At 46.2% G+C, this 25,214-nt stretch overlaps 1 protein-coding gene across 1 annotated transcript in view; it reads left to right on the plus strand.

Annotated features, from left to right (window-relative positions):
• Positions 1-25,214, plus strand: part of FNTB (farnesyltransferase, CAAX box, subunit beta) — a 178,370-nt gene that overhangs the window by 63,805 nt on the left and 89,351 nt on the right. Inside the window, exon 5 of the mRNA XM_078659519.1 lies at positions 17,688-17,834. Within this exon, the coding sequence (XP_078515645.1) occupies positions 17,688-17,834 (147 nt within the window). The remainder of the gene's footprint in view (positions 1-17,687; positions 17,835-25,214) is intronic.

Consider the following 25,214-nt stretch of genomic DNA (forward strand, 5'->3'; position numbering starts at 1 on the left):
ACAGCTGGCTCGAGTCAACAGTGTGAACGCGCGAAATTGCAGTGCAGCATGAAACCAAACAGGCCTTCGCGTTTAGAGCTTCGTGGCCTACCTGGTGCTGTGGCGTGTAACACGCCCCAGCACCAGGTAGGCCACGTGTCAGGCTGTGTGGACAGTCTAGTCACATTATATAATCACACTGCCCAGACCACCACCAAACCCATCCTTCACTCTCCCTTACAGCTACGCACGTTTATATTGACAACAATAAACTATAACGCCCGTCTGACTGCCCCATCCTCACCCTTTAACTGGCTGGTACTGAAAAAATTACTGTACATACAAATAAGACATTTTTAGATGATTGTATTTTTCTCTCCTTTTTAAGTTACTATGCATATATACTCGTCGCTTAACCCGTGAGATATACAAATGCTTTCCTGTGTAAAGCACTTAAACATGCCTTGGGATGATGTCCACTCTATGCAAAACAATTGACTAAATGCTGCTCTGTTATTCTGTGCATGACACCTGTCATACGTGTCATGTGTCCCTATACACTTTAACACAATTACCGAATATTTACTCCAACCCCAGCAGTTTGATAATAGGCAGCCCTCCACCCCGGGTGCTTCTCACCTTCCACCCCTGCCCCAGTCCCCCCCCCCTCCCCAGCCATGGCCCTCCCCGGGCAGTGCTGCCCCTGCCCCAGGCGTGCACTCAACTGCGTAGGTCTGTGCTGCGCTGTTGGCCCGGGGCGAAGCCGCACCTGCTCCTGCACGCGAGCGTTCTTCAGCTGCTCGCGGTCCCGCTGGTCGTCGAAGGGCAGCGCCAGGGAAGAGGTGTCCATGTTGGGCTGCAGAGCCGACATGAGGAAGGTGCCGCCGTGCTGCGCAGCACCCACCGACCAGAGCAGGCGCCGCCACGGGGCACGAGCCGCAGACCACGGCAATGTGCACGCCCACAATGCGTGTGCATCTCTCCCACCCCACCCCTCCCCATTCAAGCAGCAAGCTGCCCATTGTATTTTTTTATTTATGCGTTTTAATATAGCGTGGACTGTACTCGAAGGTGTCAGAGCGTTTTACTAAAGGAACAGAACTGATATAAGCGAACAATACAAGTTAACAAATTGCAAAAGTTACATTACATGAGGCAAAAGTGACAATCGTGAGTGAACAAAGTACAAGTGGTAGCAAACAGTGCATTACAAGAGGAAAAAGTGACATGTGTGCAGGTTACAAAAGCGTACAAAGTACAAGTAGAGGTATAATACTGCAATAAATGGAGGACACTCAAACACAAGAACACACGTTACATAGGCAATGGTGGCACTTGTGCAAGTATCGAGAGCAAACAAAAAGTAAGAGGTAGCAAACTGTGTGAGCCGGTACGAACAAAAAGGCACACCACTTCACCTGCATGGAAGTGTACACACAAATATGGCTTGTTGTGATACCTTCCAAGTAATGCAGACCAGTGCGCGAGCAGACTTTGGTCTGTGAACGCGCTTCCCACGAGCAGGTCTGTGAACGTGCTTCACATGAACAGCTTTTGCGCGTTCATTCAATTTGAGTGCTCCTCTCCGGAAGACCTGCTGCGTTAATTATAGGTCCTTTCCGGAAGAGGTGCTATTATTTAGCAGCGTGGGGGCGCCTGTCGGCATGCTGTTTTAATGACTTTCTTTTTATTGGAATGCAGCCTGTTTCTCTTGCTCTTTTTTAAGATGAATGGAATGCTCCGAAATAGTTCTTAAATTGTTCCTTTTCCTTTAAATGCCATCACAGAAGACCTTTCAGTTTCATCAACGCCAGGGTTTTTTTAAAAGGACAATGCTTTCTTTTTCACAGAAATGTCTTTGTTCTCACTGCATTAGGTGTCTACTATGTAAAGTCACATGGTGTAACCATATGCTTCCTAAAATGTAGCTCAAATTGCCTCAAACCAACTTCCTGTTCTGATGTTTCTTTTTTTCGCCCCTTGCTGTGCTCATCTGCTCGGGAAACTTCCTCCCTGCACCAACAAATAAACAGGACTGGCAAGCAACTACCTCAAAGGGTGCACCCACATCGGAACTTTTTATTTAAACGAAAACGTTATTGAAAATATCTTCAATGGTCAAAACCATGGAAGAAGGACTCATGCGTACACTAGTTTATCACAATAATAGACAAACATGAAGGTCCCTTGCAGTCTGCCAACTAGTGCTCAGCACTCACCGTAGATGTGCTGTCAGAACTTCACCTGCCGCCGACTGATTCGTCGGCATTTTTTTTTTTTTCCCTCTGGCTTGTTCCAGCACGTCAGCCATATAAGCCCCGCCTTCTTGCTTGCCGGCGTCTCTTTTGATTTACTCAGTCGTCATCTCGATGCTTCTGGTGAGTCTATTTCCAACCTTGATTGCCCTTTTGATTTGTGCACAGGCCTCAGTTAATTTTTCCTGATAGGCCTCCATAGTGCTTATGGTTTTGGCAATCTGCTACGTCCCCTGACCTCCCGGTATTTTGCCCAGCTGTTCTCGAGCTCCGCACTCCCACCTTAATTTGCCAGGGGTCACACCATGAGATTACAAACACAACACGGCATTAGTACTTACATTCACACGGCCCATAGACTAAGTTTTGATTTTTTCAAACTGCTGTCTTCCCTGCTCTTTCTGCTATGCTTAATTGTGTCCTGCGTACCAATTGGTATTGGTCTTGGCCTTGAAGGCTCATTATTCCTGTAACCCCACATGCATTCAGTGCTTTTCTCTTTTCACAACACACAGACCCAACGTTGCATGGTCGTGGTATACGCCGTACTTACGTGGGCTTATGATGTTTTGTACCTCATCACAAAATTAATGTCTCTTGTTCACGGAAATCCACCTGTACACGATTGTGCTTCACACAGTGTTTATACAGGATTCCTTTAAATGACCCCATTCACTAGCGTTTCCCTGGTATTTTATCACCTTCAGGGGGTCTGACATTCAGGGCGCAGGGTTTTGATAACATTAATAATGCGTTTTCCAACCCAGTTACCGAAGCCTCCCCTTTGTTTTAAGGTTTCCGCCCATTCTGGTTATTTCTCCTCTCACTCACAAGGGTCTGTGTGTTTGCTCCGCTTTTGGTGTGCCTCCGTTGCCTGCTTGTGATCCGGTTTTGTGTGGCTCCAAATGCGATAAGTGTCGCATATGCGAGAAAGTAGGCTATTGGCATTGTAAATGACTGCCATTTATTTATCTGTTTTCAAAGCCAACACATAAATAAAAATGTTGTCATTTACAATGCCAATAGCTCTAACTTTGGCAAAGGCGAGACCCTTGCATTGCAAATGCTTGTTCATGATAGCTAGGACTGTCGCATGCTTCCAGCAGTGATGAAAGTGGCAGAAGGGAGTGATTAGCTGAAGAGAGTGGCAAGAGCCGGTCCCACTGACAAATGACCTAATATAAAGATGCGCTAAGGGTGGGGGTCGTCCAGAAAACCCATGTTTATGGAGGGCATGGTAGTGATAAATTTGTTTTTTAAACACTTTGTATTGTTTTTGCAGCAAACCTAAGAATAGAAAGGAAAACAATCCAATGTGCCATCAGGCTTGGAGTCCCTACAGGCACAATCATTACCATTAGACAAGTCTAAGTCTATGTGCATAATCCAAACCCCTTGCCCAGGCAAGCCACAAGGTTCGGATTTATGTCATTCTACCAGCCAATTGAATCCACAGTTTCCAGATCTTGACATATTTCTTGTGGACCCCTCGGTCTTTGTGCTCTAGTTTCTCCATTGCTGCACATCTCTGATGGGGGTGCGGGGCGGGGCTCTTGCATCTCACCAGTCGTGGGTAATGTCTCTTTGCCACCATGAATCTCATAGCAAAAAGTGTTTGAGTACTTTGTGGTCCCCCAGTAGTCTGACCCCCCCCCCCCCAGAGCGACTTTGGGGTTGAGTACCAGAAGGCCATCGATGGCTCTGTTTATGGCTGTCCAATAATGATTAAGGCAATGTTAGATAACGAGCTGAAGTCAACAACGTCACCTCTGCTTCCTTTTTAGGTTGAGCAGACGTACTCTCAATGCGTGAGCATTGAGAGTGTCTGTCTCGACAACTATTGTTGCCGCTTTTTGGGAATGTGGACACCTATCTGGCACTAGCGTTTCCCTTGCAGTTTTCACCGCGGGAGCGCGCGCGTCTGCCCCGCGCATGAGCAGAGTAACTCACAGCCATTTTTTTTTTTCAGCCCCGAACCGAATCAGGTATCAGAGCGCTTTACATATAGGCAGCCCCCACCCCTCTGCATGCACGCACGAACACACAGGCGAGCGCATGCACACACATACAGGCACACGGCACAGACACTCGCTCCCCCACACCCCCCTCCCCCACAGTCACACACACGCACTCCAAGACACATGCACGCACACGCACACACATACACAGCCCGCCCGCCCGCACTCGCGCGCACATGTCCCCTCCCCCCCTCACACCCCACTCACCGAGTTCTTTTCGTGTGTCCCTCTCTCCTTCGGCAGGCAGCGGCAGGCAGCGGGTCATCCTCCGCAGCAGGCGGGGCTCTCCACGAGCACGGGAGCCCCGCTAGCTGACACGCAAATCTTCCGGCAATCTTCCGGCTGACGGGCACAGGAGCGCGGGGTAGGCTCCCGTCTGCTTCCTGTCTTTTTGCGGTCCCGCCCCCGTCCCAACACAGGTTGCCTGGCTTCCTGTACAAGCCGGGCTGCGGCGGTGAGTTTTTTATTTATTGCGTTGCCAGTTTTATTTTTCTCAGTGCTTCGCTGGTTGTTGAACTGTTTGACACATTTTCGTTAAAGTCAATCTGAACGTTGATTTCCCTTTTTGTGTTTTCAGAAAATGGATTTTGCAACAACGGTTTCTGCCATAAATCTATAAACAGCGCATTTCGAATCTAATTTGTAAACCGCATCATTGCTCACTTGGAAGCGCTGCTAAAAGCACAACATTGTTCTCTGTCCCTTGTAGTGGATACGACTTGTGCCGACTAAAGTCGTTCCTGTTTTCATTTGTATTACTATAAGCCATGCTTGTGCTAGAATCGCCGGACTCGTCTCTTAAGGGCAGGGCTATTTTAAGCTACTGAGTGATTGTTGTGAAAACACGACTGAGTAGACCTTATGTAGTCATTTAAAGCGCTTTGTATATTTTGGACGTTTAAAAACCAGATTAACTTTCACATAAAGCAGCAGGCAGTTTATCTTTAAGCGTGTTTACGTCTTTCTGTGCGAGAATATAACTTTCTAAATGTAGGTGGTGTTGACGTCCCGGTGCACTCTCGTCAGATTAGCACTGCAAGCGCGATAATAATACAGAAAAAAACATTTGTTTTATTTGGCATCCAATTCGATGGTTCCTAATGTATCTGCCCCAAAGGATGAAAAGCAGAGAAAGCTCAGCTCGAGTTAAACTATTGGGCTGCATGTTTCTTCACTTTGATTTCAGCAGCGTGCCTTGATTTCAGCAGCGTGCCTTAATTAATTGAGGTATTTTAGCGGTTATTTAAATAATTTTATATAACGTTTAGTGATTTAGTCTCAGTGAAGTGTATTTCTTGGTTTTGTAACATGCTTTGGCAAACGTCACTTTCCCAACAATATTCACATGTTCTCTATTAAATCTAATTGTGTCATGAGTTTCGTGTTTAGGAGCACACAGCAGCTCGCTTTGATCGACATATAAATGACAAAACTCCCCGCAAAAATACAAAAACAGGGTAGGTTTTCGAGCAAGGAGCATATCTTTTAAAGATGTATTATTGGAAGATCAGTGTCCATGAAGAGCTAAGCTAGGTCCAAGCATAATATCTCCCCCTATGGTCCGAAGTTGTCAGCTTTATTCAGTGCGCATATCGCCAAGTTTTCCTTCGTACTACCCTATATGACCTAGGTTTGTTTCTAATTAAACTTTACTGTTGTTCGTCAGAAGGAAGAGATTCATCTCGCCTTTTTTTCCGGGCAGCCTCCTAGAATGCCTTGCCTTTTTACGTCTGGCATTTGAGACAAGTTTAGCAGTCTAACCAGACAATCATTCCCCGCCCAAAAAATCATACATAATACACATTCATTGAGTGGCATTTGGTCAACGAGTTGATCTGCTTTCCTGTTAAATTGCCACTCACATTTTGCTCAAGACCAGCACAACAGACCACAGGTCAGCCCACCTTACTCACTGGCTTGTTTCACTTTGAGACCGCACAACGGCTGTGCATTTTGTTCACATCCTCTTAAAATTAGTTTTTCTCTTAAATTGCAAAACTGCTTCAAAGTGTGCTTTTTATTTTTGGAATATTTGCTTTAAATAGCTATTTGTTTTACCTGGCTTCTATATGAAATTTATGTTGTAAAGCAATGGGTTTTTAACCTGTGGTCCGATGACCCCGGAAGGTCCGAAAGGCCTATTCAGAGGGTTTGCAACTGTTTTGCAAAACTAAATAATATATTAAAATAATAAAGCATACACTAATAAAGAAGAACAATTGAAAACGTTTTCTATGTGTGATTGTCAATTACACAAAAGATTTAAATAGTTTAGTATTTTTGCTTAGTGTATACTTATTTTTAGGTCTCGCTGGTGTTAGCAACGCATAGCGCTGCTCCAGCAAAAGACCTATTGTTGTGGGTTTGCCGGGAATGGCGCACAGGGGGTGGTTACGCGCTTTATTTCGGGGATTTTATTGCCTGTACGCGCACGTCCAGGCCGGCGCCGTGCACATCCCGTCCCACATTCAGAGCAATTCAGGCATTCGAAATCGCGCGCACACACAGCCACACTCACGCATGCGCACACACACACACACACACACACACACACCCACACCCACGCAGGCACATCAGGACGCACTTACACAGGCACACAGCCCCACATATACATACACACGCACAGCTAACAGACACAGTCACACATATACATACACACGCACAGCTACACGCGCGCGCACACACACACACACACACAGCTACACCCACACACGCGCACACACACAGCTACACGCACACATCCCCCCACTCACCCCCACTCACCGGGCTCTTTCCGCGTGTCCCTCTCTCCCACGGCAGCCAGCGGGTCAGTCTAGCATGGTCTTCACCCGGGGCCCCCCCTGGGACCCGGGACTTCAGCTGCTGGCGTTGGGGCTCCCGCTTCATAGCAGATAGTGCGCATGCGCGGGCAGCCCCCGCCCTCTCAGTCACAGCTTTCTGTTTCGCTGTCTTCCGTGTTCGCTGCGGTGGCTGCCCAGCTCAAACTTTGAATACTGTGGTTGGAGGGTTTGTCTAAAAGCAATTCGTGACTGAAGTGCCTAGATCTATTTTAAACATCCTTTCCTTTTTAGTTCACTGCGTTACTCCTAAACTGTGCGTGCCTGCTCTCTGGAAGATGTTTATGAGCCGATGCCTGGCGCCTGCAGGGAGTTGAGGGGTTAACACGCAGCTCCTTTAAGGGGAGGCATGGTGGGCGGGATTCCCTCCACACAGGGGGCTGGCCCTGGTGCTCCGTCTATTCCATTCCTTCCTCTCACAGCCTAGAGATCAGCCGGCGTCCAGCAGAGAGCAGCCATGCAGGTGAGGAGAGAGCGCGAGACGGTCGTCAAGGGACAGATAAGGGCCTGCGTGACAGGACAAGGGTGGCGGGTGGGCACGCCTGGCGAGTCCAGCGTTGACTGCTTCTCGCTGTATTATGGGCGCGCGTGTGGGGTGGTGGGCTCTAGGGGGTCAGGCACACCTGATCGGAAAGGGGTGTGTGCCCCAGGAAAGGAAAGAGAAGGGGTGTGCACCAGATAGCGGCACACATAAGGATGGCGGGGTTTACGCACCTGGCGATAGTGAGGCGTACGTATCGCCGGCTCCAGGGGGAAGGACGCCGGGCATTTAAAGGGATAATCTCCTGGGGCAACGGGGCACCCCTCTTTCTTTGGGGTTGGTGCACGGAAACCCCATGGAACAAAAGAGGATGTGCCCACCTGTGGGTGTCGGAGTACACATCTGGGAATAGCCAGGCGTACGTACCCTTGGCGTGGAATATGACATACCTAGGGACCGGAGACTGGTGCGCACCTAGGGAAAGAAAGGACCCTGCCGCGGGTGATGGAGCTAAATCATCCCAGCATGAAGGAGGCAAGTGAAGCTGATATGCGCATGTGGGGGTGGAGCAGGGGGTGTGTACGCCTGGTGGTGGAGTGTGCACCTGTGGCTGGAGAAGGGGTGCACATAAGAGCTGAGTTGGGGTGCACACCTAAAGTAGGCACCCCTGCGGTTTGGAGGTACTAGGGAGTGTGCACATCTGGAGAATGAAAAGGGAGCCCCCTGATGGAGCGCGGTGCACACTTTAGGGTAGCGACGGATGGATGGATGCACCAATACCGAGAGGGAGGTGCACTTCTGTGCCTCACGGGGGGCCGCACCTTGAAGATAGTTGGATGAACGCCTACCATGGTTGGGTTAGGACCACCACTGCGTTTAGAGAGAGAACACATTTGAGGGATAGAAACGAACCCTGCGGGAGCTGCCTTTCCGTGTGGTTGGAGGGGTGTATGTGAGTTGCAGAGAGTCCACAGTCATGTCTGTCTTATGTCTGCCCCTCACCCTCACACCAACACTTACTCACCTTCACACCCTCACTCACCCTCACACCCCCTCACCCTCACACCCCCTCTCACCCCCTCTCACCCTCTCACCCTCTCACCCTCTCACCCTCACACCCCCTCTCACCCTCACACCCCCTCTCACCCTCACACCCCCTCTCACCCTCACACCCCGTCTCACCCCCTCTCACCCTCACACCCCCTCTCACCCTCACATCCCCTCACCCTTCCTCACATCCCCTCACCCTCCCTCACATCCCCTCACCCTCCCTCACATCCCCTCACCCTCCCTCACATCCCCTCACCCTCCCTCACATCCCCTCACCCTCCCTCACACCCTCACCCTCCCTCACACCCTCACCCTCCCTCACACCCTCACCCTCCCTCACACCCTCACCCTCCCTCACACCCTCACCCTCCCTCACACCCTCACACATCCCCTCACCCTCACACATCCCCTCACCCTCACCCTCCCTCTCATCCTCACACACCCTCTCACCCACACACACTCACCCTCACACACGCTCTCACCCACCCTCACACCCTCACCCACCCTCACACCCTCACCCACCCCTCACACCCTCACCCACCCCTCACACTCACACCCATCCCTCACACTCACCCCCTCAGACCCCCTCACCCTCACCCCCTCACATCCCCACACCCCACCCCCCTCACCCCACTATGCGCTACCACAGCATCACTGAATGCCACAGCATCACTAGTTCGCCGTCTCAACATCACTCAGCGCCACCACAGCATCAATCTGTGCAACCATTCAACAACACCTGGTTCAAATATGTTCTCTCAATGTTTCAAGCTTTATTACAAATGTAACAAAAAGATGTTAATATTTCATTTCTGTTCTTGGATTTTCGTCACAATAAAATACTGAACATAATCTTCACAAAAGTTGTTTACAAAACTTTAAGCTATTACCATTATAAATTACAATAACTTTTATTTAAGTATTAATTATTGGAAAAAAATTTAAAGCCATTGTTATTTGTAATATCAATACATGTAAGTCACATAAATACAACACATATTGCATTACAAATGCTATAGGTGTCACATTTGCAAAAGTTATAACTATTGGCATTGTAAATGACAAAGCTATTAATTTCGCTATTTTCAAAAACAAAACAGAAATAAAAAAATTGTCATTTACAATACCAATCGCTCAAACTTTCCTAATGCGAGACCTATTGCATTGCAAATGCTTGTTATTCACTGAGATTGAGCAAGAAAATTGAGAAATACCTAACATTTGAGCTCTTAAAGACAGTGGTGATTTCTCTTGTATTGACAAGACTTAAATATTGTGATAGTTTTTTCCTAAATCTCCCGATAGGCTCACCGAAGAAGCTCCAGACTTTGCAAAGCTCAGCGGCACGCTTTCTCCTAAAGAGTCCCAAATTTCAATCCGCAAAAGGGGCCATCTGTAAACTTCACAGGCTGACTGTTAGACAACGTTTTGTCTTTAAGGCTTTGTTTGTGGCCTACAAGACCCTCCACAGACAAGGTCCCCTTAATTTTAGGAACAACCTTAGGCAATACACACCTGTTAGGATCCTTCAGTCTGGCCCAAGCAAGAATTTGGTGGTGCCTGCTTTTTGGCAGATTACATGGGATGGCAGAAGCTTTTTCAAGTCCACAGCCCTACTCTCGAACAGTATGCTGTTGGAACTTAAAACAGCTCCCCTGCTTTCTGTTTTTAGAAGGACCTTGAAAACGTGGCTCTTTGTACAGAAATAGGAGATTAGCACAATCCTCTTTTGTCCGGTTTAGCTCAAAGACGCCTCCGGACATTCATTCGCGCTCAATACATTTTATCATTCATTCATTCATGTGGTGTCACTGACTGGCCTAAGTATCAACTCCATTTCAAAGCCTGCAAACCTCACAGGAATCGCAAGATACATGCCTTATGTGGGATTCTTAATACCACACTTGGGTTGGAACCAACATTTTCTAGCCCATTGCAGGCCTCCATCTGTTAAACCTATTGTAAAATACCTCCCCTTGTTTCAAGGTTCAATCTTATTAAACTTAAGTGAAGCCCAAGCTCTAGGCTCTGAACAATCATCCCCAAAAATCAGAAACACTGCAGACTAAATTTATTTGGAAGGAAGACAACTTACCCAAATCTCTGTTTATTCCTTCATGTTTATCCACAGGAAGTTTTAATGAGGCTCTGACTATCAGATCCTAAAAATGTCTGCCTATTTACCTTCACCTTTACTTTATTTTGACCCCCTGTTTAGCAGGACTGAACATCTATCTTTTACGGTTTAATAATAGTTCATTAGACAAAAAGGTCCATGTAGACCAATTCATGTTAAACCAACGTCAAGCATTTAAAATACAATTTTGACACTAGACGTACTAAAATCATGGATTAAACCTATTTTAGATGAGGTTTTCCTCCGTTTCCATAACAAAACGGTACATTAACTTTTATTCTAGAAGCATTTGTGATTTCGTAGTTCACAACATTACAATTTTTCTTATTTTTCTTGATATAAAAACAAGCTCAGGCCCATAGATATTTCTAATTTGTAATGTCACACGCAACTTTGAAACATCTTGCCCTGTATGAAGTGTAATTCCCTTAAGTGCAGCTGCAGGCTTCTGCTGACAAGAGATCGGAGTCAAGGCTTAGGACTGGAAAGTGAAGACGTACTTATTTTAAACTAAGTTACATGTAGGTGTATAATACTACCTTATATGCGGCCATTTATTTACTTTAGGGTTCAGATTTGTTTTCAGAGGTCTAATAGGTGAACCCAATCATGTAAGGTTTTTGTTCACAAGTCTGTACTAGAGGCCTCTCACCGCCAATATGTTTGAATTTTAGCACCTAGATAAAGAATTACGAACTACTATGACAGTTCAACAAATGCTTTGCTAGAGGGGATGAGCAATATTTTGATAGGTGTAATTTACCTAGCACAAAAACATTAAGCTGTACAGACTACTGGTCTTCCTTGTCAGGATCAAACACTAAAGTTATTGCACCAAGTATATTGTGCTGTATAACTAAACACTTATAAAGTCCCAAAGGCGAGACCTATTGGCTATGCCAATGCTTGTTTAAAATTGCACATGATTACCATCGACTTTCAGTCAATGGTAATTGCATTTCCTAAATGCTCATTTTGCATTTTGGAAAAGCTTTGTACATGTGCTAAGAAATTGCAAATAGGAAAACTCTATTTGCGATTTCCTATTTAGGGAATTGCAAAATGCATTTTCATCTGCGTAGAACTCACATTTTGCTATTCCTAAAGGCCTTTGTACATAGGAAAAGGCAGTTTTGCATTTCTTAATGGTCAAAATTGTGATTCAACCCATTAAGAAATACAAAAGTCCTTTGTACATCTGGCCCTTAAAGCTTACTTCTGTACAGGTAATAAAATAGTTTTGCTAGTGAGGCGGATTTAAAAAATAATAATTATTATGATCGACCTTGAGTGCTGTCTTATAAGAGTGTCTGTCATGATGTAAACAAGAGCATCTCCAAATGTGCTTGAGCTGCTTGTGTTTGTAATGTCTAAGATACTATGTGTGAACCTTATAATGTGGCCTAGTCCCTGGGCGGCCACTAGGACTCTAACATGCACTACAAATTGATGTGTGATACTCAATATGAAAACAAATTTTTAATGAGAAATTGTACTGTGACACTTTTCACATTACCACATTAATGCATCATGTATTTTTGCAAATATAATGCTTACATGGATGATGTGTACATTTCCCAAATATTAATAGTACAAACTTTGCTTAAACAAAACCAAATGACAGAACCCAATGCATTTCGGGACACCTGGTCCCTTCATCAGGGGTAATCTGTAGGGGAGGAATGGGAAACATTTAAAAAATGCACACTTGGATCAACATGAAGATTTTCAAAGAAAAGAATCGAGCGGCATCTTATAACTATATAGGTGGTCATGCACCCTACACCATATAGTGATAGAATCAGTGACACCGTGTGATACTAAGGAAATGGGCACTTACTGTCTTCAAGCAAACGATACTACACAAACAAAAAAATAAATGAAACAAAGAGGTTGAAGGGGCAAGCAAGGACCAGAGACCGGCGTTTTATGTATCATAAACCGTTGACTCTACATACCTACTAGAACTATGAGCAAACTTGTGTTTTGCCTTGATGTAGCTTACTGTGGTCTGGCGACGTGAAACACCTAAAGAATGAATGAAACATGATATGTTTTCACAACAGTCCATCAAACTACTTATTTATGTGATGTATTCTAAATCTCACCATGTGCTCACAGAAAAACCCAGCGTCGCCAAATGATGAGCGGAAGACACGATGCAACTGCGGAAAATCTGTAACAACTATTCCAAGATATCATATTAATCCAACAACAATTTGTGTGTGGAACACACAAAAACATATGAGTCCTTTGTAAAACAACACTTTGAAGACAGCCCTCACTGTCATATTACATCTGATGATGCACACCATGTGACTGACCTTAAAAACAGTATATGCTGTTTCAAATTCGCACTCCGCATGTAGTTCGTATAGGCATCGAAGGAAACATGCAATGTTGGACACAAGGACAATGGCGTGAGGACGCCCTCGTTACCCACACGAGAACTGAAACTAAAACCAAAATACCACAAGGTTACATGAGCATTCTGTGACAGAGCGCAAAAGTGGCTGGAATACTGCTCACCTTTTGTCAAACTAGAAATGACTTCCGTGCAAACCCGTGTTCTCCTATCACCGCGTTCACCTCACTCAACAGGCGTAGCGGTAATCTAAGCGGCGCGTTCAATTTCAACTAGCTTCCTAGTTGTGGTCACGTGATCGCACGCCTGCGTCGAGTTAAATATAGAAAGCGGACTAAGGTAATAAATCTAGTCCCAAGTTGTGCGTGAAAATAATAGCAAAGTCGGAAGAACGCATGGGACGGTAGCAATACCGTCAACACTTAAGGCATGCCGTGAGTTCAAAGGAAACAAGAGTCAGAAAAATCTTCACTTTCAAAATCACCTGCGGTTGCAGAGAAGGTGGATAAAAATTGGTGTAACGTGTGAAAAAGTTGAACACATGCATTTGTGACATTACAAACACAAAACAATTAGGTGAATAATGAAATACCTACATATGTGGATAAACCAACTATCTGAATGGAAAATCATCACTTTCACAACTAGCTCCAATTGCAGCAAGGGTGGCTCAGAATTGGACATGTATTGAAAATAGATGCATCATATGGAGAAAAAAAAAATCAATACATTCATATGTTAAGACGATGTAAACAAGGGACTGATGAATACAAAAACAATCCTCATAGTACATACATGCATATACAAAGCATTACCAACAAAATAACTTGTATAAATTTTGTGATGCATTGGTGTTCATGTATTCTAATGTGCGGAATTGTGCTCTGAAGGTGTCAGTGTGTTGTGAGCATATTTGCATGACAGAGGTGTCTTTCCATGTATGTTGATAAAAGGTGTCTGGCCAATCCAGATGGTTCAATGTGAACAGTCTATAGGAAACATGCCATCCCAAATTTGTCTTTCAGCCCGTGCGGCATCATTTTGTGCGACTTCTTAATCCAGAAGGCTTCTCTCTGAAAAAGTATTATCAAATTGTTCTTGCCTGGGGTCTTTGGGACGTGTTCAATAATTTGAAATTTGAGTTGTGCGATATTATGTCGATGGTCTTCCCAATGCACTGCCAGACTAGAAGTAATGTTTTTTGTTCTGATTTTGCTTTTATGCTTAGTTAGCCGTGTTTTCATTTTCCTCCTAGTTTTTCCAATGTACAATAGTCCACAAGGACATTTTATTGAGTATACGACGTTTTCAGAATTGTAATCTGTGCTGCCTTGTAATTTGATTGTTTCCCCGGTCCTGGGATGTAATAAAATGTCTCCAGGAATGACATTATTGCAATGTATACAATTCCAGCATTTTTTAGTACCACCTTCATCAGTTGTTGCTGTTGTGGTTAATTTTTTGGCCTTCTTTCTGGAAAGTATTACTTTCAAATTCCGTGCTTGTGTGTAAGCGAATAATGGTTTATCACAAAACTCATTTTTTAAATCTGTCTCTGACTCCAGTAGTTCCCAGCGTTTGTTGATGATAGTTTTAACCTCTGTGGAAACAGTGGAAAATTTAGACACAAAAACTACCTTATTGGTTATTTTTTTAGGAGCATTTTGTAACAATTGTTCTCTGGCTGTAGACAAGGCTGTCCTGAGTTGTTGGTTAAGTAGTTCTTCGGGGTATCCTCTGCTTATGTAGTTGGTCTTCTGGTGAAGTAGAGTTTCTTTGCATGCCTTGTCATCAGACGATATCCGCCGAGTTCTCAAAAACTGGGAAACAGGAAGATTCTTAATGAGAGATGGTGGATGAAAACTGCTGAAGAGTAAAGCATTATTTTTTTTGACAGTTTTTTAAATACACGCGTGTTGATGTGTCCTGGTTCTAGTTCGATCAAAAACGTCCAAGAAGGACTGTGCTTTTCTTTGGATGGTATGCGGGAATTGTATCCTTGGATCAACCAGATTGAGTGTTTGTATGTTGTTAATCAAGGATAACTCCGATTTGTTCCAAATAAGGAAGATGTCATCAATATATCTTCAGAAAATCACTAGGCCTTCCTGCCAAGTTGTATCAGTCAAAATATAGTCCTTTTCACATTTCGCCATGTAAGTGTTCGCATAGGCAGGAGCTCCTGGAAATCCCATGGAAGTTCCATTTAGCTGAATGAAGAACTTCTCATTTCATGAAAAATAGCTATTTTGTAAACCGAATTTGAGTAGTTGCAATATGAAGCTTTTAGGAGCTTCAAGATTCTCTTGCTTGAGAAGTGCCCATTCTTCATCCTCCAGTCCGCATGAGTGGGGTATAGAGGTGTACAACGCTACCACGTCGATAGTGCAAAGTAGCCAGTCTTCTGTTACTTCCTCACTTATAGAGCGAATGCTCCACAAGAAATCGTGGTGTCTTCAACGTACGTTCCCCAACTTTGTACAAATGGTTGGAGGTGGGCTTCGATTTACCGATCAGGGTTCTCAAACAAAGATTCACAACCTGACACGATGGGTCTAAACTGAGGATCAACCAGACTTTTGGGTATTTTGGGTAATAGATACATTTTAGGTTTCCTCGGGAATTGATTGGTCAAGTATCTTTTCGTCGATGTGTCAATCCAATGTAGTTCTTCTGCTTTATCTAGGATTCTTCTTAGAGTATCCCCTACTTCCATGGTAGGATCTTATCTAGACTTCAATAAACTTGTTCATTGTTAACATGTTTGAGTACTTTGCTTTCGTAATACTCTATATCAATCATTACCAGACCACCTCCCTTATCCCCATTCTGGAAGACTATATGAGAGTTATTGGCCAGTGGTGATAAAGTGCTATGTTCAGCTTGACTGAGGTTCTTGTGTTTTTTGGTATATTGAATTTTTTGAAGATCTTTTTTCACCAGTAGTTCGAATGTGTCAAGGGTTTTATGTGACACTGGAGCCATGAACGTACTTTTTGGCCTGAAAACGGGTATTGGTGTATCCCTTGAAGATTCAATTCAACAAACCTAAATAATTTCGTAATCTCAGTGTCCTCATGAATTTGTAAAATGCCACTTCCGTTTCTGTGGTGTTGTAAGTGGTGACAAATGATGTTCCCTTGTTCAAGTCCTCTTCTTGTGATTTAGTGAGTTGTACACTAGAGATATTGATTACAAGACCTTGGTTTAACTTCTTAGGCCTTTCTTGCTTTTTTCTTTTTCTTTGTCCTCTCCTTGTTTTGATTGGACGTTGATTTGTTTGTCTTGTGTATGTTCCGGAGGATGGACGGAGTCCCTGCCCCCTTCTAAAAAAGACACACTGGATAAAGTCGCTGCGAAACTCTCCTCCATCTGTTTCTGTGTTGTTCCTTCGTCTGCTTGTATGCTTTTCAGTGGTACTCTAGATGTGTATGTGTCACGATCAGAAACAACGCTTTCTTCAGAAGATGTTTGTATGTTCCATTTGGTGAATCTTTTTTGTGCGTATACCTCCGCCCATGTATAAGCTTCGTTGAGCTTATAATCAATAGTGTCCGTTTTTGAATTTTCTCAATATTGTTTCTTGTAGTTTTTTTTCCATATTTGTCAAGTTTTAGGTTGAGGTCCTCCAAGAATTTCAACCATGGTTCATCCTCCATTCTTTTAGATAAATCACTTTTGATGGTATGAATTTCTTCCTCCAAGTCATTGATAGTTTTAGACAATTCCTTTATTAGTAAAAGTATCAAGTCCAAGGAGCATTTATTTAAAATGGAGTTCCACATCTCCATAAATTGTTGGTTACTTTGAAGTCTAAACAACATGGGTCTAATTGCTAGTCTTAAACCGCGAGGAATCCTCTTCACTCGGTGATATTGAATGAGTGTTGACGCGTGTAAGCGTTGGTTTAGCTCCCTTCTGATAAGGTATTCCAGTTGGCGAAGTTGTTAAGTAATTGAGCCACTTTGTGCATCAAATGATTTTGTTTCCCTGATTAAATTGTATATTTCGTTAGCTTCGTCTGCTGTATAAGCTTTACTGGAAGTACGATTATCGGTAATATTCGCTATGGATTCGAACATGATTCTCGAGGTGCAGCTATTCACGTGGGCAGGAAGGATACAATAGACCGTGTTGGTGGATAGCGCACACTACTTGTAACTCATATGCTCCGCAGGCACAGTTGCTGTAGAGTTTTTTTTTATTTATTTTATTACAAGTAGTGAGCGCTGTCCACCAACACTGTGTAAGATACTATGTGTACCACCTCATTGAAGGAGCTGTGTGTGACAAGGGGCAGGTTTTAAGGCACAGTATCATCCAGGGAACGTGATATCCAGTTATTAAAGTTAGCACCACCTCATGATGTAGTGTTAGTAATTAGGTTATGGCAAGAACTAGACCGAGCTGATTCCAAGCTAGCTTTGGTGACCAGTTTCCAGGATCAGATTTTCTTAAGTGATGTCATGGCTGCTGGAGTAATCTGGGGTAATTTGATTTGAGTTTTTCTGTGCATATCAAATTAATTTACATGAAGTTTACTATCCTGTGATTGTCCTTAACAGTGTGTGCCAGTTTCTAGCTCGGTGTCAGGGCCCAAATGGGGGATTTGGAGGTGGACCAGGACAGCACCCTCATCTTGCTCCTACTTATGCAGCTGTCAATGCTCTCTGCATCATCGGCACACAGGAAGCATATGATGTCATCAACAGGTAGGCATCAAACTCGAAAACTATGTTTACTTTACTTGCTTGCTTCTCTCCAGTTTTTTGTTGTTGTATGCCTGCTAAAAGGTGAGCATCGCTGTTCAGAGCACACTGGCACTTTTTTAAATAGTACCCAGTAAAATAAGAGCCAAAAATGTTTACTTCAGTGTAAAACCTATGTATATTAAACTATAGGTTTGTGTATCAATTTGAGGTTATTTGCATCCAATCTCACCCATATTCTTTATTTAAATACTCCAAATTAGAATAGGGCACATAGGGGTGGTTGGTAGTTTAGCTGACATGTTTATATAGAGAGGCATCCAGCCTCTTTGGCATCTGTTTGGAACAAAGACTACATTCCTCAAAATCTACAACTGAGTTATTACTTGGACATAATTAGAAATAAATATTGTTTATTAATTATTTGTCCAAGTAATACATATCATCAGACTATCTGTGTGACATCATGGATTACATTTGGGGAAATCCAAGCACACGAGCCAGGCCTTTACATTGCTGCAAAATGCCCTTGATATTCTTTCCTTTTGTAAACTGTTGAACACGTAGTTAATTGGCCTAGCTCTTCCTTACTGGCCTCTTACCCAAGGTATAGTTGGAGCGTTGATGAAGGTTGTCAGTTTGTTTGAGCTTTATTTGATGCTCAATGCTTTTTATAAGGTATTAATTATGCTGTTTAATCTTAAATTCTACCACACCCACTGCCTGGAGCGGGTGCGTATTTTAAAAATTATATGGTTACATTTTACGAATAAACCCAAACAGAAGAATGGGCCAAAATCCATGATTAACCACTCTACTGCTGGGGTCGAACCCAAGTGCTATGCCTTTTATGGATGTTTAGTGCACTTTGGTCTTAACATTCCATAACTTGGCTGAGCAATTAAGTGCTTTTTCTCCAAAAATGGCGCCATTGAAAAGTTTGGTGTCCTAAGATCACTCTTTTCCCAGTTTTCACTAAAAGGCATAGTTGTTTGAATAAAAATCCTTTTTTTTTTTTACCACAAATTTTTCATTTATGTAATTCTATTTTTCCTATTTGTTTTTTTCTGTGATTTCTACATACTGTCATTTCGTGGTTGATGGTGAAACAATGGGTGAACATGGAAAGCTATATATTTTTGAAAAGTAGATAAAATTCGAAATTCAGCAAGGGATCATTTGTGTAGATTGTTCATGTTTTTGCCAAGGAAACTAGTCGTTATAATATAAAAATACGTAGGAAAAAAATTGAAATTGGTTAGATTTTGCAATGTGTAATTTTTTTCCACAATGGCAGATTCACAAAAGTAATGTACTGTTACGTCCATCAGACTCCTCTGGTGCCAGGAATCTATAGTGTTTGTTGATTATCCAAAACATGTAATAATGAGAACCAGCAACTAAGCTGCTTATGTGGCGTTTTTATTGTGTACCAACCGCGCATCAATTTATGTGGTCAAATTTAATGAATGAAAAATGGATATGTAAGAAACCTATGCATTTTTTAAATGTGCAGAAGATATTGACTTTAGAGATGGTGGTTATTTCTACAATTCTGAAATAGGGGTCATTTTCAGAAATGGCAAGGATTGAAAGGGTTCTGTGGTGGGAACTAGGGCTAGGGTGTCCGAGTATCACTATCCCGCTCCTTTATATTGTGTTTTCAATATGTTTTAGGAATCTGGGGCCGAGTGCCAGAGACCTTTGATGGCGGCTGCAGCAATTCTCCTCATGTTGTGCCACCCAATAAGAGCGATCGGTCTTGCCACACCCGCTAATCAGAATAATGCATTTTGAATTCCGTTCCTGCGGCACTAGATGTTATTTCTTTTACCCTTAATTTCTCAAACGACTAAACGGATTTACACCAAATCACAAAAAGGGCACTTTTGAGAAAAGATTTAGCTTTCTACCCACATTTGGAGCAATTCATTTCAGTCATTTACTTGGTATCATCTAAAATTCTCTATGGAAATTGCATGGGGAAAAAGTGTTTTGGATCAAACCCACCCGACCGTTTTTAGGTCGAGCATTTGAGACCTCTTGTATATACTAGTGTATATATACTTTAGTATATACTTAAATGTGTATGTACTTTTATGGGCTCTGAAGATCAGCCCTAGGACTAGTCTACTTCCGCTTAGGGACTTTTTTTCTTGTTCAACTGCCTCTATTTAACTGTCTTGATAGAAAACGACCAGCAGAGGTCCGTAAAATAACAGAATTGCTTTCTGCTGAGGGACTTTCTTTTTTTAAAATTTTTCTGGCAACTGCCTCTATTTAACTTTCTTGATAGAAAACGACCAGAAGAGGTCAGTAAAGTACCAGAATCACTTTAGCAATCTCTAAATTGTCAGTAGAAATTGTCTTCCACAAGCACCTGTAGACAGTAATATTTTTGTTGAATCCTGTATTTTCAAATATATGACCACTGAAGGCCCTGCTTTTATATTCCAAACGGAGCTTTGGACTAATCCATTTCCTGCTGAAAGGCAATGTTTCTTTCTTTGTGTTCCCATACCTGACATGTCACGCAGTTTGGTGCTTACTTTCCCTCCATGTTAAAGAACAGTAGATGTTTCAGCACCCAGGCTAATGTGCTGCATATCTAAATACATATAAGGTACCAAATGCGAGACCGATTGCATTGCAAATGCTTGTCATTCTTTCTCCCCACTTGACGAATCACCCTGATCCTTCCAGACACGAGCTTGAGGTGTATGAACTCTTTAAAAAAAAAAAAAAAAAAAAAAAAAAAAAAACATTTTTGACAGTTTAATGAATATTCGTCAGATGGCACCAAAGTTACTAGCTAAACAATAAACGCTCTTCCTAGGGATACTACTTATGAATAATCACACAGTGGTGTCCGCCACTATTGTGTAATTAATATATACATTTGAAAAGCAATTTTCTTCTAAAAACAAATCCTTAGCTTAACCTATGGCGGGCTACATTGGTTATTTTTCACATATTTACTTTAAAATATAAAACGATTTTAAATACTGAAAAATAGTGTCTAGAAATAACTCACTGACCAGGAACTCTTTCACAAACCTTTTTTAAATTAGGGATAAGAGTACAGAAGGCCAATGTGGTCTAATTGGTTGAAGCTTGAAAGGCTGGGAAAACTCCTGCTGCTCCTTTAAGGAATAGCATACCACCACTATCTAATCATGCTCTGTAGGTAGCAGTTGAGCCAGTTCTTGTTTTCCTTTTCCTCTGCCAGGGTCTTGGAGCACTGAGCTTGATCTTTCTAAGCTTATTACTTCTTGTAAACCTATCCAAACCTTTAAACACCAGCTTTCTCTTCACCGAAAATATATATATATATTTTCTTTATGCATGTCATCTTTTTCTCTAGTGTCCCATTTGAGGAGGGAAAGAAATCCAAACCGGAGTCTCATGCTGTCTGTATTGTGTACCTTCCTGTCTCTCATCGGGTGAAAGGAACTGTAGGAAATAAGCTTCATCCACTTTTAGTTTTTCAATCGAGAAATGTATTCATCTGAAAGAAACAGGTTAGTATTAGATTCCTTACCTTAGAATATCCCCAGGCGTCAGTCTGGATCCGGAAACTTTTGCGTAGCAGTACCCCTGCGCGTCGGTAGGCGTCGTCTGCAGGCGTCCCCTGCGGCTCCGCGTCGTCGGCGTCGTGCGCCGTGATGACGTCGCTGGAGTATATAGACGCCGCCTCCGCGCGCTGACGTCAGTTCTTCTTTTTTCCGCGCCAGTTAGCGCAGATCCGAAGAGCAGTACTCCGGTCTTTTGACCAAGTTTTGTTAACTACTTAATCTTCTACGGTGCCGGTAGGATGCCCGGTTTCAAGAGTTGCGACGAGTGCGACCGCCTGATGTCGGTCACCGACCACCATCGACTCTGCCTCCGGTGTCTGGGCGCGGACCACGACGTGGAGTCCTGCGTCGACTGTCGGGCCTTGACTGGTAAATCTAGGCGGGAGCGGTCCCGCAAGCTTCTCGAGCTCCGAGTGTCGGCCCCGCGTCGAGAGCGGTCCCGGTCCGGTCGGAGGTCGAGGGAGCGGTCGAAGGAACGATCGCGGAGCCGCCATGAGCGCTCCGGGAGTCGCCATCATTCCTCCGGTTCGTCAGGTAAGCGTAAGAAGTCGGGGCGTCGTCATCGTACCCCCGACTCCCCCCGACGCCCGCGTGATGCGGCCGGGGGTTCGGGTGGCCCCACCCCCGCGGGCCCGCGTGGGTCGCCGACGCCGTCTGCCCCATACCCGTCGGTCCCTGGGGAAGGCGCGGCGCGTCGCGTGAGGAGATCGAGGCCTTCCTCATAGCTATGAGGGCGAGGTCTCCTCCGGCGGGGCCTACGGCGCCTGCGGGCCCGTCGGTCCCGTCTGGGGGCCCGAGCGGTTCGGGTGCTCCTGCCCCGACGCCGCCGGTGACTCCGGCCACGGCGCCGCCGGTGGCTCCGGCCACGGCGCCGCTGGGCCCCTCAGGTTCGACGCCGGCTGGTCTGCCGGCCTCTCCGGCGTCGGTTCCTTTGGGCCAACCCGTGGTACCGCCTCCGCGCGGTGCAGCGACTCCGCCGTCGGTTCCGGCCGGCGTCGGGTCCCCTGTGCCGACGCCACGCGGCGCCACCCCCATTCCTCCTCTGACTCCTGACGCGGAGTCGGACCGGCGTCGTCCGACGCCGCATCCGGCGCCGATGGGGCCCATTGACCCCGAGGTCTATATCGTCGATCCAGAATACGACGATGAGGACGAGTATGGAGAGGGTTGGGGGGGGTCTGAGGACCCTTTATCCCGTGCCTGCCAGTATGATGTGGACTGGGTAGGTGATCTGGGTGATGCCAGTGGTCTGGACGAGTCGCCCAACCCTGGGTTTGTCTCCCCGAGCCCTGTGGCGTCTGAGGCAGGTGCTGCCTATTCGGTGGTCCTGATGAGGGCTGCCAAGGCCCTGAGCCTTGAGCTCCCCGTCGCGAAGGTCAAGCCGAACATTCTGACCGAGGTGTTTAAACCGCAGTCATGCCCCCAGGAGCCTCTGCTGCCGTTTAATGAGGCCCTGACGGATGTCCTTTTGGGCACCTGGTCCAGGCCCGCTTCTGGTGCACCGGTTGACCGGAACGTTGCCAGGCGTCACCGTCCGTGCTCGGACGACCCTGCCTTCCTATCCACCCATCCCTCCCCGGAGAGTCTGGTGATCCAGGCCTCCACTTCGCAGTCCGCATTCCCGTCGGCTCCGCCCGATCGGGAATCAAAGCGGTATGACCAATTTGGTAAAAAGGTCTTTTCCTCTTTGAGCGCTGGGCTGCGGTCTTGTAACACCGCGTGCCTCTTGGGCCGCTACACCCACTCCCTGTGGGATACGGTCGAAGAGTGTTTGCCGCAATGCCCCCAGGAAGTGCGGGACAAGCTCACCCGGGCCTTGGTTGAAGGCCGGGATGCGGCGCGGTACTCGATCCGTTGTGGTCTGGACACGACCGACTCACTGGGACGGGCCATGTCCACGACGGTGGCGATTCGTCGCCATGCTTGGCTGAGATCTGCCAACTTCTCGCCAGACGTCCAAAATACACTCATGGACATGCCATTTGATGGCAGTCGCCTGTTTGGTGACAAAGCGGACCACGCGCTGGAGCGCTTCAAGGACTCCAGGGTCACGGCCAAGTCCTTGGGTCTTTCGACCCAGCGCCAGCAGACGGGTTCGTTTCGCCCCTTTCGTGGCCAAGGGAGGGGCGGTCCCACACGTGCTGCCAGCCACGCGCCGCAGAACGCTCCCCAGCGCGGTGGCGGCCGTGGTTTCCGCCGTGGTGGCGGTAGAGGCCAGCGGCGAGGTCAGTCCACGCCTCCCCCCGCTGCTGCATCCAAGCCTTCCTAGTCCGAGCTTTCGGGCTCACGTGACGCCAGTGGGTGGCAGGGTTCGCCATCACCACTCCCGCTGGCGCGCGATAACATCGGACAGGTGGGTGCTGCAGCTCGTTCGAAGGGGCTACGCCCTCCCCTTCGAGTCCACTCCTCCAGCCATGCCACCGCAGAACCACCGTGTGTCGGTGGACCACTTGACACTTCTGCAGGAGGAAGTTACGGCCCTCTTGGCCAAGGGGGCCATCGAGCGCGTTCCTGGGCCAGAAGTAGGGTGTGGTTGCTACTCCCACTACTTTCTGGTACCCAAGAAGGATAAGGGAGGCCTGCGTCCTATCTTGGACCTGCGGAACGTCAACGGCTTCCTCCGGAAGGAGAAGTTCAAGATGTTGACTTTGGCTCAGGTCTTGGCTGCTCTAGACCCACAAGACTGGATGGTAGCGTTGGACTTGCAGGATGCGTATTTTCACATCCCCGTCCTGCCGGCCCACCGGCGTTACCTGCGGTTCACGGTAGGCCACGAGCACTTTCAGTTTATCGTGCTCCCATTCGGCCTTACCAGCGCCCCACGGGTGTTCACGAAAGTGATGGCGGTGGTCGCAGCTCATCTGCGCCGGTTAGGGGTTTCAGTCTTCCCCTACCTCGACGACTGGTTGTTGAAGGCGGGCTCGCCCCAGACAGTCGTCCACCACCTTCAGATGACGGCAGACCTCCTGCACGAGCTGGGGTTTTCCATCAATGTGCCGAAATCACACCTGTGTCCCTCTCAAAAGCTCCTTTTCATCGGAGCGGTTCTCGACTCGGCGCAGTTTCGGGTTTATCCCCCGGAACGGCGGGTCCGGGATATTCAGGCTCTGATTCCCATCTTTCAGCCGTTATCCCGGGTTTCGGTCAGGTTGACGCTGCGGCTTCTGGGGCTGATGGCCTCCTGCATCCTACTGGTGCATCACGCCAGGTGGCGGATGCGGGCTCTGCAGTGGGACCTGAAGTTTCAGTGGGCCCAGCATCAGGGCAACCTATCCGACCATGTCCTGATCTCGGAGGGCACTGCGAGACAGTTGCAGTGGTGGCTTACGGACCGCGATTGGGTCAGAGGCAGATCCCTCTCCCTTCCCCAACCGGAGCACGTGGTTGTGACGGACGCGTCCCTCCAGGGCTGGGGTGGCCACTTGGGAGAGGCGGAGATCAGAGGCATCTGGTCTCCGGCGGAGTCCCGGCTCCATATCAACCTGTTGGAGCTGCGGGCGATTCGCCTAGCACTGAAGGCATTCCTCCCCTTTGTCAACGGGAGTGTAGTGCAGGTGTTCACGGACAACACCACCGCCATGTGGTACTGCAACAAACAGGGCGGTGTGGGGTCGTGGACCCTTTGCCAGGAGGCTCTGCGTCTCTGGCAATGGCTGGAACGTCAGGGCGTGACTCTGACGGTTCAACACCTGGCAGGTTCTCTGAACGCCAGGGCGGACGAACTCAGCCGTCGGTGCTCGGTGGATCACGAATGGCGTCTGAACTCGGACGTGGCGAGAGGCCTCTTTCAGCAATGGGGAGAGCCTTG

Source organism: Lissotriton helveticus, chromosome 9 (genome assembly GCF_964261635.1).
Source record: "Lissotriton helveticus chromosome 9, aLisHel1.1, whole genome shotgun sequence".
Taxonomy (NCBI): Eukaryota; Metazoa; Chordata; class Amphibia; order Caudata; family Salamandridae; genus Lissotriton; species Lissotriton helveticus.